A 17,500-nucleotide genomic window follows, 5' to 3' on the forward strand; every position below is an offset into this window, starting at 1 on the left:
TTGAACCATGAGATCTTTATTAAATAATAAACTGAACATCAGCAAAACATCAAAGCAATTATTAATAAGGTTTGAAAAGCTTGACTTACTATGTTAAATAGTGGATTGAAGGCTGAAAACGTCATTTACAAATTACATCTGAGATAGGGAGGGCGGGTGGGGGAAGTGCTGAAAGTGTGGATGAGAATAAAAAATTTAAAAAATGCTCAGTGACAACAGGGAGGTTAAAGGCTGCCCTTTTCGTAGCGTTCATTAATTAATTCCTATTGTTTACATCTGCCAATAATGTTATAAAACTGTACCTAAGGGGACATAATAACGATTGGCTGTAGCTTTCGAACACAGAAAAAATTATTATTTTCAGTATTGCAAAGTGGTTTTGATAGTGTCGAATGTAAACAGAACAGTCTCAAAGTGAAAGTGGATGTTTTCCGGAAATTGCGAAGTTAACAAGAATACCGGCAGAAAAGCGCGCTTCCCTGCTTAGCACAATACGCTACCGCACTAATCTGGCGTGTCAATATCACTACGTTTTGGACGTGGAAGGTGAGCGATTTCCTTCCGCCCTCAGCTAATTCAAGAAATCACCCCCCTCCTAGGTACACGTGCACTCAAGTTAACCTCAGCTTTGACCTGTGTGCCAAGAGTCAGATGAGAGAGAGAGAAAGCGAGAGCGAGAGAGAGAGAGAGAGAGAGAGAGAGAGAGAGAGAGAGACACACACACACACACACACACACACACATAGACAGAGACAGATATAGAAAGACAGAAGCGGAGAGACTCAGAGGGAGACACAGACAAAGACATACATACAGAGAGAGAGAGAGAGAGAGAGAGAGAGAGAGAGAGAGAGAGAGAGAGAGAGAGAGAGAGAGAGAGAGAGAGAGAGAGAGAGAGAGAGAGAGAGAGAGAGAGAGAGAGAGAGAGAGAGAAAATATAACTGATCTCGTGAGAACGGTTGAGGCCTTGCAAGGTTTTGACGGCAACAATAATTATTGTAGTTCTCTAAGACTTTATTTCTGTTTGATTTGTAATATGTTGGGAAGGCATATTTATCAATTGATCAACAAAATACAACATAATACAAAACGACACAACATTGTTAAAATCATTATTGGCCAACGTTGAACGTTTACGAAGGCCTCAATCTTCCCGCGCCGTAGACCAGATTAATAGGTGCTTGGTTTTGGTATTTTGATTTACATAACATTAAACCTTTCTTGGGGTTCATGGTCATGGCAACAGCCATATTAATATTATATGATGTATGATTTTATATTTCAGCATATGTGAATTACATGTCATCATACCAAACTGTCATACATTTTTATTCCTACATTATTCTGATTGATCACAACCAAACCTACTTTTTCGCTTATCATAAGGAATCGGGTTGATATGAGTAACATTGACTAGCTTTCTCGAACCCATTGCTTTTAATCGCCTGCAATATTTTCCTCTTTCCTTTCTATCAAAATACCCTTCATTCTTTCCAAGGCTTTAAAAATAAGCCACCATGTCTTTTCCTAAAAATACCCGTTGAGGCATAGAACCTTGACATTCTTTTCGCAGAGATATTTGGACTGTCCTGTCACCAAGCAGTAAGTGCAAAAAACACAAACAAACTTACGCTCATCCCGACGTCTAAAAACGTGATTCAACTAATGGCTGAAATTATAAACTGTCGAGGGAATTGTATAAATTGAAACATTAGACAAGTGTGTGTTGCCCCCCCCCCCCCCCCCCCACCCTACTAATAAGACCACGCTCTACAGCGAACGCAAATCATTGGAATATAACGGGGAAAAGACAAAAAGAGAGATGAATGATGGAAAGAAAAAACATTGCAGAAAACTTGAACAAATATTTCGGTCACTCCAAACAAATACAAAGAAGTACAAAGAAAGAAAGGAGGAAATAAAAAAGGAAGGGAAAAAAGAACAACAGATCGAAAGAAAGAAAGAAAGAACCACAAAACCAGGAAAGAAACAAAAAAAGACAGGAAAAAGAAGCAAAAAAGGAGCAAAAAAAGAAAGAATGAAAGAAAGAAAGGATGGACGGGAGGGGGGGGGGGGGAGGGGGGGGGGGGAGAAAGAAGAAGAAGGCAATTTCAAATAGATCCGAACAAACACAAAGATGGGAAGAAAATAAGAAAATACAGAAATAGAAAAACCAGACAAATAAAAATAAAAAGCAACAGTCTTCAAAGAAAATCTGCAACTAACCTTTCGTTGGCGTAGCCGTGGTGGATTCCGTGTATTTCATCTATTGTGGTAAATTAAAAAAAATCCTTTTGCACAATGATGACAATTCGCGGAATATTACTACCACTATCAATGAAGTATTCAAAGCAGAGATTGGACACACAAGTTCACAAAAATCGATTCGTTCCGTTCACACAAAAAGTCAGCTAAAACCATCACATATCGCAGAAATACATCCGATTTTGTACAGAGAAAAGAACCATCAACAGATCAAATATGTTCTTTCTCGGTTTCCAAAATGTGCACAGAATGCATCAGCAGTACTTTTCCAAGCCGTCACTTTGACAGAATCCGCGCATCTGATCTTCAGACTCAAACGGGAATGAAGCCAAGTCATGCAGAAGCAGACGACAGTCTGAAGCCAGCCGGCCAATCGCCTCTGCTTCGCAGTTATCTCCCTCTCTCTCTTTTTCTCTCTCTTTGCGTCTCGAGCGCAGCGCGCGCTCTCACGCTGATCGATTTTCTGCGTGTGAGGTTTCCAATTTGGTGTGCCACGTGCTCTGTAATGTTGCTCTTCTTGGAAACTACTACCAACAACTCGCGCAGCCCGGGAGCGTAAAAGCTTGCACCGAGAATCACTCATCAGATGATTTCAAATCAAGACGTGACCTCAGTTTTGACCGTTCGGATATCTACTGCAGCGATAACAGGCCAAAGCAAGAGAGAATCTGCATCAATGCAGACGTGAATCTTTGAGGTTTGGGTGGTTTTTGTTTTGCCTGATTTGCCACTGCCACGCTAGCGCTGTGAGCCTACTTCTGCTCACACAAAGAAACGCCGTATCAGATCAAATCCTGACTGATTTGAATATGTCTAATCTGGGGTAAATCACCAATGGAGTGTCAATCTAAATCACAGCAGGGCCTGATAGCAAACTCACGCTGCATAAATAATATGTCTGAGACTTGCAGGGATCGAAAGGAGACATCTGTTGTTTTGACAGACGGTGCCAGAGCATGCATGCTTGCGTGTGTGTGTGTGTGTGTGTGTGTGTGTGTGTGTGTGTGTGTGTGTGTGTGTTTGTGTTTGTGTGTGTTTGTAAACGTGTGTGTGCGTGTTTATGTGTGTGTGTGCGTTTGTGTATGTGTGTTAACGTGTGTGTGTGTGTGTGTGTGAACATATGTGTGCGTGCGTATGTGTGTGCGTGTTTATGTGTGTGTGTGTGTGTGTGTGTGTGTGTGTGTGTGTGTAACCAGCAATGTGCACTTCTTGCAGAATGAACAAGCTCCTGTACGCAAAATGAACAGAATATTCTGGTAACTCCTGAGGTGTTTGTGTGCATGCCGTGCGGGTGCAGTGCGTTCATGCATTTGCCATACATTCGTGTTGTGCTATTTCTGTTTGGCTGCTGAAAAAACACAGAAGTGAAAGAACGACCGAGGCTCTGAGTGCAAAAGCTTTTGTCGAGAAAGCAAGCAAATTAAACCTACGAAGAAGCAAGGTGACACTGATTGCAAAGTTTTTGATGGATTTAGCTGTTTACTTCAAAGGGCGTTGGAAAAGAACAGAAGAAGAAAAGGCCATACTGAGTACAGTTAGGAAGCTTTAAAAAAAAGTTCTGTACTTTGCTGATCGTAGAAAAAGAAAACTAAAACAAAACACTTTCAAACAAACACATCAACAACCAGGAAGCAAAAAAGGCTAGACTAAGAGCTTTGTGGTTTTATCAGTTTTCTTGTGTGATTAAGAAAAGAAAGAAAGAGAGAGAAGGACTAGAAGAGGACCTCAAACATATGTACAAGAATATGCAGACAGACAGCAGAGAGACAATCAACAACCAACAAAAACAACGACGGGCGCAGTGGCGCGGTGGTAAGACGTCGGCCTCTTAATCGGAAGTTCGAAAACCGGCCGCGGCCGCCAGGAGGGTAAAGGGTGGAGATTTGTCCGATCTCCCAGATCAACTTATGTGCAGACCTGCTAGTGCCTTATCCCCCTTCGTGTGTACACGCAAGCACAAGACCAAGTGCGCACGGATAAGATCCTGTTATCCATGTCGGAGTTCGGTGGGTTATAAAAACACGAAAATTACCCAGCATGCTTCCCCCGAATCGGCGTATGCTGTCTGAATGGCGGGGCAAAAACGGTCATACACGTAAAACACCACGCATGCAAAAACATGAGTGAACGTGGGAGTTTCAGCTCATGAACGAAGAAGAAGAAAAGAGACAAGAAAACATGCAACCAAGACAGAGAAAGACAAAATCGAATCCATTTTCCCTCCAGCAATTCATGATGATGATGATGTTTCCTTTTGGAGGTTGTTTAATTGTTCGTAATTTTCATGAACATAAAGTAGAACATGCTTACCCTGGCCTGTAATCCTTGTAAAATTAGATTCTCTCTCTCTCTTGCACCGAAAACACACACACACACACACACACACAAACACACATTCTCTCTCCACCTCCCCACACACACACACACGCGCACAGACACACTCACAAACACACTGGCTCTCTCTGTCTCACTTTCTCTCTCTCTCTCTCTCTCTCTCTCTCTCTCTCTCTCCTCTCTCCCCCTATTTCTACCGCTACTCTCCAGCTCCCCCTCTCTCCCCCCCTCTCTCTCTCTCTCAATAGTCTTCATCAAAGATATTCCACTGTTGTCTTAATCTTTTCGCCCTCGGAAGTCTGTGCGTTAGTTTTGGGTACACAGTGCACTTAGTCAGTGAGAACGACCAGCAAACAAGATAAAGAAAGGATACTCCCGGCCTCCCTCCGCCCCTACCCCCACTAGTGCAGAATGTACATATATGTTCCGTACCATGCTTTGTTACCAAGGAGGCACCCATTTATACGGTTAGTTTCGAGGGTGACCATGGGCAGCGCCATTTTGTTGTGAAATACGTCATCAGTTTGTGTACACAGGAAGTTGTGACATCCGTCACCCTTTGGGAGGTCACCCTTTGGGAGGTGTGAAGGCAACATTGTTCATCAGTAGAAAGTTGTGAAATCCGTCACCCTATGGGAGGGTTGAAGGCAAAATTGGTCATCACTGAGTTTGTGTAACACAGGAAGTTGTGAAATACGTCACCCTATGGGAGGGGTGAAGGCAAAAATGTTCAACAAAAAAGAAGGAATCATCATAGGTTTAAATGTGCAGGGTCAACCGTAATTAACTCAAACCATTCATACTACACTGCATCTGAGTGACTTATATACCAACATTTTATTTCTTATTTTCAGCACAGGTATAGGAAAAATCATGAACCAAAATGTTATTTATTTTCTAATTTAACATTTGTTTTACAAATGTGACCATGGTCTTTCAAACATACAGTGACATTAAACATTGTTATGTTAAAAAAAAAAAATTAAAAAAAGCTTTTGTGCACAAATCAGAAAATACATTGTACATTTTACCTACAGGCCAAACAGTGTCTGTGGCAAAGGACCCAGCAAGTTGCACTGATCTATATTTTTATATCAGTGGCAAGTTGTCAAGAACAGGCGCTTGCATTTGGATGTGTCCACTGAGAGTAAGTTTGGTTGTGATCAATCAGAATAATGTGGGAATAAAAATGTATGACAATTTGGTATGATGACATGTAATTCACATATGCTGAAATGTAATATTATACATGATATAATATCATTATGGCTGTTGCCATGACCATGAACGTCATAAAATGTAGAAGCGATAATCTGAAAAAATCTTTTTGCGTGAACGCTGCCACGTTGTCATCAGTCCTATGTCTTTTATCCAGAGCAGGGATGAACACACTTCTTCATCAGCAGTTTGTTATGTTTATCCGCAGACTGCTTTCCATTACTTGTCGTCTGTTTTAGATTGACTCGTAGGGTTCTTCAGCCAGGCAAGAAGTGCTTGTTTACTGACACGTTCTCACGCACGACATGTCGTAAATGCAAGTTCTAACGATTGTTACATTTAGTCAAGTTATGACTAAATGTTTTAACATCGAGGGGGGAATCGAGACGAGGGTCGTGGTGTATGTGTGTGTGTGTGTGTGTGTGCGTGCGTGCGTGCGTGTAGAGCGATTCAGACCAAACTACTGGGCCGATCTTTATGAAATTTTACATGAGAGTTCCTGGGATTGATATCCCCGAACGTTTTTCTCCTTTTTTCGATAAATGTCTTTGATGACGTCATATCCGGCTTTTCGTGAAAGTTGAGGCGGCACTGTCACGCCCTCATTTTTCAACCAAATTGGTTCAAATTTTGGTCAAGTATTCTTCGACGAAGCCCGGGGTTCGGTATTGCATTTCAGCTTGGTGGCTTAAAAATTAATTAATGACTTTGGTCATTAAAAATCGGAAAATTGTAAAAAAAAAATAAAAATTTATAAAACGATCCAAATTTACGTTTATCTTATTTTCCATCATTTGCTGATTCCAAAAACATATAAATATGTTATATTCGGATTAAAAACAAGCTCTGAAAATTAAATATATAAAAATTATTATCAAAATTAAATGTTCCAAATCAATTTAAAAACACTTTCATCTTATTCCTTGTCGGTTCCTGATTCCAAAAACATATAGATATGATATGTTTGGATTAAAAACACGCTCAGAAAGTTAAAACAAAGAGAGGTACAGAAAAGCGTGCTATCCTTCTTAGCGCAACTACTACCCCGCTCTTCTTGTCAATTTCACTGCCTTTGCCATGAGCGGTGGACTGACGATGCTACGAGTATACGGTCTTGCTGAAAAATGGCAGCTACTTGACTAAATATTGTATTTTCGCCTTACGCGACTTGTTTTTTTATTGCACTGATAAAGAATGTCGATAGTTGTAAACTTCTGCCAATTCCTAATGTTTATTTCACTATTTTGCATACGGATATGACTAATAAGTGGATAATCTGTTACGACACGAAACGCGTTCTAAATCCGGGAAGGGAGGCTACTCCAGCGTACTTTCAGGTGTATCCTACGGCCTTAAGTATGCAAAGGTCAAGTAAAGCCTGCGATCATTTTAATAACAGAATTTTATTGAGATATTTGGGGAAAAGTTATTTTGAGGGATCGTAATTATAAGATCACCAAAACAACTCTGTTTTAATGACTGTTTTCCGCCTGAGAACAGGGCACAACAGAATGCAACAACACCTGCACAAAAAACTGCGAGCCGTGCCCTCCCCCATGTGTCCCTGTGGAGACGCAGAGCAGGATGCAGCCCACATCCTGCAGGACTGCAGAAATCTCCAGCCCCTGAGGAGAGAGATCTGGACCAGGCCGGTGCCCCTTCATGAGAAGCTGCATGGACCTGTGGAGGCTCTTCATAAGACCACCAGCTTCATTACCAGAGCTGGACTCCAAGTTTTTTAACATTGGCGAACGACAACAAGAAGAAGATGACTGTTTAATCAATCCCGAACGTATTTCAAGAAACACCAAGCCCTTAGGATCAGACAGTATTTTGTTGATTAATCCTGCTGTATGTTGGCCCATGCAATAGACGTTTTACAAACATGTTTTGTTTTTACTTATGCTGGAAATAAGTCTGGGATTAGTTGTGTGTGTGTGTGTGTGTGTGTGTGTGTGTGTGTGTGTGTGTGTGTGTGTGTGTGTGTGTGTGTGAGAGAGAGATAGAGAGAGAGAGAGAGAAAGAGAGAGACTCGGAAAGAGAGAGAAAAAGAGAGAGAGAGTGGAAGGGAGAGAGAGAGGGTTGGGGATAGTGAGAATTTAGTGTTAGTGTGTGTGAGTGAGTGTGTGTGTGTGTGTGTCTGTGTGTGTCTGTGTGTGTGTGTGTGTGAGAGAGAGAGGGAGAGAGAGAGAGAGAGGGTGGGAGAGAGTGAGAAAGAGAGTGAGATAGTGAGAGAGAGATTCTGATTCAATCAAGGTTTGTGTTTGTGTGTGTGTGCGTGTGTATGTTTGTGTGTGTGTGTGTGTGAGAGAGAGAGAGGGAGGGGGAGAGGGAGAGAGTGTGGGTGGAGGGACAGTGAGAGTGTGTGCTTTGTTTATTAAGTAGGCATCAACAAGTGATTGTACCATCATATATCTTGCTATGATAACACTCTGGGATGAACTGAGAAACGAAACAACGAATTTGTTCTTCTAAGAATCGACTGACAAATCGAAACCAAAAGTAGAAGCTACCAGAGACGAAGATCCTTTACATAACTTGAGTATGTTGTTTCCTGCTAGCTTTCGGTGAGGCTGTCGGCAATACGACAAAAATTATCGGACCGAGAGCTATCAAACTTCGAGGCGCTTGTCGCCACAAGATCACAGACAGGAAAAGCCGTGTACGTATTTATTTTTTTTACTGCATTTCTGTAATGAAACGTTTGATCATTTATTTGTATTAGTAGCAGTAGCAGCAATAATAGAAGTAGTAGTAGTAGTACTAGTGGTGGTAGTAGCAGTAGTAGGCCTAATAGCTGCAATAGATGGCTTTGTTGTGGTGATTGCGTGATTGTCACTACACTACACTACACTACACTACACTACACTATAGTAAACTACACTACACTGCAGTACAGTACAGTACAGTACAGGACAGGACGGGACAGCACAATGCAATGCAATGCAATGCAATACAAAACAATACAATACAATACAGTACGGTACAATCCTATTTAGTTGTTTACTCTGTGTACACAATTAGAAACACACACAAAAGAAATAGTTTTCCGCAGCTCCAATGACATACGACACACATAGCAACAACAGCAGTACTTCAGAGTACGCCAAAAAATGTAGGCTAGTATCCAAAACAGAAAGTTCAAGCCTGGGTAAACACTGCCGTTATCAGCGATTATATGCAGAAAGGGCCCCACCAGGCCCACGATATTATCACATATTCATTTTGTTCTTATATTCTTGCCAATCGATATTGGCTAACAAAACCGATAAGCAACTTTTGTGTTGAATACATTCCAAAGGCATTTCTGAAAACGTTCCAAATATCGGTTCATGAAATACATGTTTCCAAAAATAGACATTCGTCATACCTCACAGATTGTGCGTTTTACTTGTATCAAGTAAGCCGTGTTGAGGACGCGTGTTTGTTAAAGTCACAGTGACCTTCTAAAATGAAAGGGAGTGTTTAAACGCATACAAAAAAACTATAATGACTTGGCAGGCGAAGCTTTCAGATATGGAGTTTTACGGCCTTAATTGAATAAGTGATTCATACAGACATGGGTGTGTACAGCGAATATGAATTGCTAGAGGTTGGTGTCCAGGTTAAAATTGCGTATTACTTAGGTCCTCAGTTTTAAATCTTTGTTGAAACTACGTAAAATAAAATTCTTTCGCTTGCGGCTTCGTGGCAGGCAGAAGAAAAAATCAGCCAGATAAGTTTTCGTTATTAATTGTTTGTCTGTTCACTTAAAAGACCGTTGGGTCGATATATTTGTGAATGTATTGTTTTGTTAATAACAAACGTTCCAACAATCTACCTTTCTTGTTTTTTGATACGTAAAATGACAATATTAGGTGACTCAAAGGAGAACCATTACTGCTAGTTACTTCTGCATCTGTGCAACGAACAACTTCATATTAAGTGTACATTAATATTAGCTTATGTATGACAGTATCACCAAGTTAAAATTCAATCAAGAAGTCTGATTTTTGTGCTCTTTCAAACAAAATTCCAAATTCAGGAGTCGTGTGAAAAGTAGTAGGTTTGACATTGAGCGGTAAACACATTCGCGCTATTTTCAATCAATCAATCAATATGAGGCTTATATCGCGCGTATTCCGTGGGTACAGTTCTAAGCGCAGGGATTTATTTATTTTTTTAATTTTTATTTTATGCAATTTATATCGCGCACATATTCAAGGCGCAGGGATTTATTTATGCCGTGTGAGATGGAATTTTTTTAACACAATACATCACGCATTCACATCGGCCAGCAGATCGCAGCCATTTCGGCGCATATCCTACTTTTCACGGCCTATTATTCCAAGTCACACGGGTATTTTGGTGGACATTTTTTATCTATGCCTATACAATTTTGCCAGGAAAGACCCTTTTGTCAATCGTGGGATCTTTAACGTGCACACCCCAATGTAGTGTACACGAAGGGACCTCGGATTTTCGTCTCATCCGAAAGACTAGCACTTGAACCCACCACCAAGGTTAGGAAAGGGGGGAGAAAATTGCTAACGCCCTGACCCAGGGTCGAACTCGCAACCTCTCGCTTCCGAGCGCAAGTGCGTTACCACTCGGCCACCCAGATTTTAACCCTCCAGATTGGCTGTAATTGATTTTTTTCAGATCACCAATGATCTGGGGTGTTTTTATCATACTTGGACCTTCAGATATTCCCAAAGATAAATATCTGGAAGGTTTAAATCAGGTGAGAGTGGGTACTGCTCAAGGCCAAACTTTTCAGGCGATTCCTGAATTTGGGTATATTTTTCGAAAGTGCAAAAAAATCAGACCCCTGACCTACACATTTGAAACTTAGTGAAATGATCATGCATAAGCTGAACTTATTGTACACAAAATATGAAGTAGTACGTTGAACAGATGCAGAAGTTATTAACATTTGTATGGGTTGCATTGTTTTGGGGTCACCCTGTAGTATGTGTTCCAGGCATATATGCGTTCCGTCAGCAATGAGTTGCGAGTGAGCAACATAAGTTAAGATAGATTAAATAATGTATGCACTAATCGATGAAAAATACAACATTCTCTTTAAGATATACAATCCATACCTTGTTCATTTCAGATATTACGAAAATAAAGCCCTGGATCGGAAAACAAGATTCTGATGCAGATAGGGAATTATTTGTAACAAAGGAGACCCAGAAGAATGTCTCAGAAGGAACACACAAGAAGCAAAAGAGACAAATAGAGTGTTCAAGACATTATGGATGCCACTAAAACAGATCATTCGAGTGAGGGACGAACACAGTCAGATGATAATGTCCCCGAAAAGAGAAGACAAGTCAGAGGGGAAAGCAAGAGCGTCGAACAGAGAGAAAGACCTGGGTTACACGACAGAGATCGACATTTTGAAGGAGAAAAGATCAGGGGGAGCGCAAACGTAGAAGAAAGATGTACAAGGGGAGAAGGAGGAAGCTTTGTGGAAAGACAGACGCATCATTGGAGACAAAAAGGAAAATGGGAAGCAGAACACAAAAACGAACCAACAGAGGACTCGGGAGGTAGTAGCCTCAGGGCAAGCTCGGAAAGTTGGAGAGGCATAGATGGAAGACAAGCTGACAAACGGCCATGGAGAGACAAAAAGAAAGACGAAAACTGGCGCGATGGAAATAAAAGTGCACGAGAAAATTGGCACCACGGAGACAGAATCAGACAGGAGAGATGGGATGACATGCGAAAAAGCCACCAAGGTCATGATGACGGGAAAGGAAAAACAGAGAGATTTACTGACAGAGAAGTGCGAAACCAAGAATCGCCAGCTGACAATGAACACCAAAACAGACATCTCGACAGACGGGGACACAAAGAAGCCTGGCAAAACAGAGAACAAAGCAAGTGGAGGGGAAGAGAGAAAGAAGGAGGAGAATGGAAGAGTAAAGCAGAGACGGAGCATTCGTGGAGAAAAGGTCGAGCATTAGGAATACAAAGAGGAAGCGACACTACACGTTCGTTTCATCATGTGGAGAAGAGCGAGGTACGAAATCCACGACAATTCCGAGTCCAACCAGAAGAAGAGGCATGCACAATGGAATTACCAGCATATGGAAGAAGCGGTACTTTTGACAAGGACCGGAACGAAAGAGGTGTTGCATCAGAACTACCTAGCGCTGGTATACCCCTGCCTGCTATGATATCCCTGCCAGCGCCGAGAGACAACCACAGACAGCAGGACAAGAACAGAGTCGTCCGTGAAGAACATGGAGGATCAGCAACGGACTGTAGTTCCCAAGACAACACAAGGCGAGGGCCTCTGTATTTTCAGAGAAAAGAAGCTGAGAGAGGCGAAGAAGTTCATCTTCAACATTCACACATCATCAGAACAGAAGCATTTTTTGGGAGAGGCAGTGCCTCTTACTCGAGAAACGCGGGAAGAAAAGTATTCCCTCTGCAACACATCTTAGAAATTGAGGACACTATTCAGCTGACTCTACGAGTGACCAGCAGCCTTGCTGAGTTTGAGGACTTTCTCGGCAGCGAGCGCCTAACACCTGCTGTGACCATCAGTATCCTGACTCTCTTCAGCAAAGTCTCAGACTGCGAGCTTCACCGTGAGAGCGTCAGCAGGATTCTTCAGGTGATCTGCAGCTCCCCCATGATCGACACAAGTCTAGGCCACGTCATCCAGCAACTTCAAGGTAGTGAAATAGAACAGGACCGAGTGGTCGAAATCGTCGAGATGATCCGTTGTCTGTTCTCCACCGTCTGCAAGACTCGCCCATCGTTCGCTCCAAAGATCTTGCTGAATTTGAAAGTTCTCACCGTCGAACCCAGGATCTTAGAAGTCTTCAGAGCAACAAAACCGAGCCTTGAAGAGGAGTTGAAGGAATTGCTGGCTGTGTGTGAGAACTGCATGCAGATGCTGAGCAGTGGTGCCCGGAAAAAACAGTGGTCCAGGTTTAGACGAGGACCCCACGACGACGATGAGATCCCACCTGAAGATTTCGTCAGCCTTCCCATCTTTCCTGCGGATCGAGACATGAGATGGTCGGAGAAACCTTTTCTTAGGTAAGTTAAACGGTGTTTTTGACTGGACAATTTTTTCTCAACGTTGGCAGTTCTCTTGCTTTGTTTGGGATTTTGAGTGTAAGTGGGCAGGTATTTGGTTGTATCTCAGCGGAAGAAGTAGTTACAAGTTAAGTCTGTTATTGTTGTTGATTTTGTTGTTATTGTTGTTGTTGTTGTTGTTGTTGTTGTTGTTCCATCTTACACTATCGTGTGTAAATGGGTTGGTATTTTGGTTGAATCTGAGCGGGAGATGCTTGCCCTCTTATACTGTTGTGTGTCAATGGGAACGGGTACTTATTTGCTTGTATCTTAGTGAGAGCCGGGCGGAACCGGGTATTCTTGCTTGGAAGATGATAAAGCTCAATAAGGTCGGGGAAGCATTGATCACTTTTATGCTGAAGCTGAATGAAGTCGGGGCATGCAACATTAATCACTTTTATGCTAAAGCTGAATGAGGTCGGGGCGACATTGATCACTTTTATGCTAAAGCTGAATGAGGTCGGCGCAACATTAGGGGGGGGGGGGGGGCGGTAGCTCAGTTAATAGAGCAGACACCTGGGTAGCGCAACTCCGTTGCTGCTAGCTTTCCACTGGTAGGAAGCGACCCGAATTTCCCAGGAATGGGACAAAAAGTAATGAAAATGAAAATGAATCACTTTTATGCTAAAGCTGAATGAGGTCAGGGCAACATTGATCGCTTAAATTATGCTAAAGCTGAATGAGGCCAGGGCAAGATTGATCGCTTTTATGCTAAAGCTGAATGAGGTCAGGGCAAGATTGATCGCTTTTATGCTAAAGCTGAATGAGGTCAGGGCAAGATTGATCGCTTTTATGCTAAAGCTGAATGAGTTCAGGGCAAGATTGATCGCTTTTATGCTAAAGCTGAATGAGGTCAGGGCAAGATTGATCGCTTTTATGCTAAAGCTGAATGAGGTCAGGGCAAGATTGATCGCTGTTATGCTAAAGCTGAATGAGGTCAGAGCAAGATTGATCGCTTTTATGCTAAAGCTGAAAGAGGTCAGGGCAAGATTGATCGCTTTTATGCTAAAGCTGAATGAGGTCAGGGCAAAATTGATCGCTTTTATGCTAAATCTGAATGAGGTCAGGACAACATTGATCGCTTTTATGCTAAAGCTGAATGAGGTAGGGGCAACATTGATCACTTTTATGCTAAAGCTGAATAAGGTCAGGGCAACATTAATCACTTTTATGCTAAAGCTGAATAAGGTCAGGGCAACATTGATCGCTTTTTTCACTGCAGAGCTAACAAGGAGGAGGGGTCATTCCGTGACACCAACCACTACCTGGACGTACAGTTCCGCCTGATGAGGGAAGACTACATCAGACCGCTTCGCAAGGGCATCAGGGAGTACAAACAGATGACAGAGAGGGGCGAAAGAGGGAAGAAAATATCAGACCTGAGGTACATAAGTTTAAGAGATAGATTTTAACATAGTTGCTATCGTCACATCTTGTTTTAGAAAAAAAGTTTAGTTGGAAAGCTCGTTCAAACTGAAAAAAAATAAAGAAAAAAAAGATAGCCGACAAAAAGGCGGAGTGTGAAAGAAGAAAATAAGGATTCTCTTTAGACTTATCTTGTGATCATTTGTGAGTATTAATTCAAGCCTCACTAAGCCATCAGTTTCTGGTCACAGACACTTCAGGCTTTTACACACAGTACAAACATCCTTTCGTTTAAACACTTACTGCTAGAGAACATCCTAGGTGCCCTCCAGAAAGAACGAGCAGTTTTCAAAGAATTTATCTTTGCGTGGCCGGCCAGCCGGATTTACTTTAAAACAAACCGGAAGCATCGTTTTGGAGCTAGAACTAACTTTTAAATTCTAAATAATAAATTGACAGCATGTGAGACAAACATGTTTAAATCATAAAAGAATTTTTTGTTTTCATCAAGACAAGATCAGTACAATTCGAAGTTTTGAAAGTTTGAAAAAAGGGTGCCCGGAAGTATGTCATGCAAGGTCGTGTTTGCCCAAACAGAAGAATTTTCTGCATGTCGCTTGGTTTCTTTGAAGTCTACCGTCACCGATAAGTTCGTGTAACTCGCAGTAGTTTGCTGCATTTTAGATTCAGAGGTACACAATTATATACAGCGAGTTGCATTGAAACCAGAAACTGACGACTAAATTGTGAAAAAAGAAAAGTGGGTCACACAGGTCCACGATCGCTCTGGGGTTGAATAAACCACGAGAACTGGTGTGTGGTTTACGCTAACTAAATAGCCGTTCAAACGAACTGTGTCATTTCCTGCTGTTAAATACTAGTGCAAGTGTGTTCCATTAGGTTAGAATAGCTTATTTCGTGAAAGATTCCATCATTCTGTAAATCTCACACGAGGAGTAGTGAGGCTGTAAGTCTCAAACGAGCAAAGCGTAACATGTTGACTTTTTGCGACTATTTTTGGCAAAATAAAATCACCAACAATACAAAAACAAGTCGCGTGAGGCGATATTACTACATTTAGTCAAGCTGTCGAACTCACAGAATGAGACTGAAAGCACTGCATTTTTTCACCAAGACCGTACAGCATCGTCAGTCCCCCGCTCGTGGAAAAGGCAGTGAAATTGACAAGCCAGTAAAGCGCGGTAGTGGTTGCGCTGAGCAACATAGCACGCTTTTCTGTATCTCTATTCTTTCTAACTTTCTGGGCTTGTTTTTATCCAAACATAACATATATATATGTTTTTGGAATCATGAACCGACAAGGAATAAGACCGCCCTGATAGGGCCCTTCGTGGTCGGCTGGGCGTTAAGCAAACAAACAAACAAACAAACAAGGAATAAGATGAAATTGTTTTTAAATCAATTTCGGAAATTTAAGTTTCATATTTGTAATTTTCTGAGCTCGTTTTTTAATCTGAATATAACATATTTATATGTTTTTGGAATCAGAAAATGGTGAAGAATAAGATTAATTTTGTTTTGATCGTTTTATAAAAAAAATAATTTTAATTACAAATTTCAGATTTTTAATGACCAAACTCATAAATTAATGTTTCGGCCTCCAAGCTGAAATGCAATACCAGAGTCCGCCTTCGTCGAAGATTGCTTGACCAAAATGTCAATCAATTCGCTTAAAAAATGAAGGCGTGACAGTGCCGCCTCAACTTTTACAAAAAGCCGGATATGACGTCTTCATAGACATTTATTACAAAATGAAATACCCATCTGGGGACATCATACCCAGGAACTCTCATGTAAAGGTTCATGAAAATCGGTCCAGTAGTTTTCTCTGAATCGGTCTACACACACACTTACACGTACCCATACATACATACATACTTACATACACACATACACACACACACACACCCATACACCAGACCCCCATCTCGATTCCCGATTAACGTTAAAACATTCAGTCAAAACTTGACTAAATGTAAAAAACACCAACAACAAACACATCAATGGATTCAACTAGAAACGCGTGTCCTATGAAGAATACGGTTTTGCTTTGTTGCGCTTTCCTTCCACAATTAATGCATACAATCCGCTACATGCAGTTTTTTGTGGGTACCTTTTTGTAGGACGGGAATATGCATCTAATGGTTTTACCGTGAGGGTGTAAAACAAAAAAACTAATCATCTTTTTATAGAAAATCCAAAAACAATGAGACTGCCAACGTTCCAAAATTCAGAATAAAAAAACAAGAACGTTAAGTTGTTGGAACGTTTGTTATTGACAAAACAATACGTTACAGTCACAAATATATCGACCCAATGGTCTTTTTAAGTGAACAGACTAACAATTAATGACAAAAACTTAAGCTTCGTGGAATTCTTGGCCGCTCGCCAGGAAGCCACAAGCGAAAGCTCGCCAGGAAGCAACAAGCGAAAGTTAGTTTCGCTGCTTCCTGGCGAGCGGCCGAAAATTCCACGAAGCTAAGTGTTTGTCATTAATTGTTTGTCTGTTAATCTTTTTATAGGTTTCAGCTAGTTACTGTGTTGACTCCGCATATATGGGAGTTTTAATTCTGAATCTATGCCATTATAGCTAGAGAACTTATTGAGTCTAGGGATTCTATTAGCCCAAGTAACAATCCTAGTTAATACTGGTGTGATTGCAGGCTATATCATGATGTCAAGATCGTTGGTATCGAGTGCAACACCTCGTTGGAACATCTACTGCAGTTTGACGTCGGTCGGCTGAAAAACGTCATGTGGAAGTCTTCCAAACGACTGAGTTTTGGCTCTCTGCTCTGTCTGTCTTTGGACGATTTTGAAACGTGGTACTTTGCCACCGTGACCAACAGAGACCCAACCGATCTTCAGAACGGAATCATTCAGGTATTGTTGAAATGATTAATAATGATTAGTCAAATATGTAGCTATTGTGTTAGAAAATATAGATCTTTTGCTTGTTTTTTTGTTTGAGGTGTTGTGAACACACATGTGCACTACCCAATTTCCATTCATGCTCAAGTTGATAGACCTTCGAATGTTTTACCGGACATGAGTTTAAGATAACAAGAGCTCTGTGCACAGCAAAGGTAGGCCACTGCGCTAATTGGGAAGAGTATGTGAAACTGACCTGTATGATACCTATTTCCAAAATGCCGAAGACAGAATGTCTTTAACCCTACCTGTCTACTCGAACTTTCAATTCATGACAGGTAAAGTT

At 41.4% G+C, this 17,500-nt stretch overlaps 2 protein-coding genes across 3 annotated transcripts in view; one reads left to right on the forward strand and one right to left on the reverse strand.

Moving 5' to 3' along the window:
* Window positions 1–2,647, reverse strand: part of LOC138967355 (uncharacterized) — a 16,940-nt gene extending 14,293 nt beyond the window's left edge. Inside the window, exon 1 of the mRNA XM_070339920.1 lies at window positions 2,227–2,647. Coding sequence (XP_070196021.1) covers window positions 2,227–2,266 — 40 coding nt within the window. The 5' untranslated portion in view covers window positions 2,267–2,647. The remainder of the gene's footprint in view (window positions 1–2,226) is intronic.
* Window positions 2,648–8,354: 5,707 nt separating this feature from the next.
* Window positions 8,355–17,500, forward strand: part of LOC138963801 (NFX1-type zinc finger-containing protein 1-like) — a 28,967-nt gene continuing 19,821 nt past the window's right edge. Inside the window, exons 1-5 of one of the 2 annotated variants that reach the window (XM_070335657.1) lie at window positions 8,355–8,479; window positions 10,916–12,858; window positions 14,120–14,281; window positions 16,947–17,166; window positions 17,493–17,500. The exon at window positions 17,493–17,500 is cut by the window's right edge and continues 175 nt beyond it. In XM_070335657.1, the coding sequence (XP_070191758.1) occupies window positions 11,057–12,858; window positions 14,120–14,281; window positions 16,947–17,166; window positions 17,493–17,500 (2,192 nt within the window). In that variant the 5' untranslated portion in view covers window positions 8,355–8,479; window positions 10,916–11,056. Of the gene's footprint in view, window positions 8,480–9,296; window positions 9,410–10,915; window positions 12,859–14,119; window positions 14,282–16,946; window positions 17,167–17,492 lie in introns of those variants that run through there. The other variant, XM_070335663.1, reaches the window with a different exon arrangement.

The sequence above is a fragment of the Littorina saxatilis genome, linkage group LG1 (genome assembly GCF_037325665.1).
Source record: "Littorina saxatilis isolate snail1 linkage group LG1, US_GU_Lsax_2.0, whole genome shotgun sequence".
Classification (NCBI taxonomy): Eukaryota; Metazoa; Mollusca; class Gastropoda; order Littorinimorpha; family Littorinidae; genus Littorina; species Littorina saxatilis.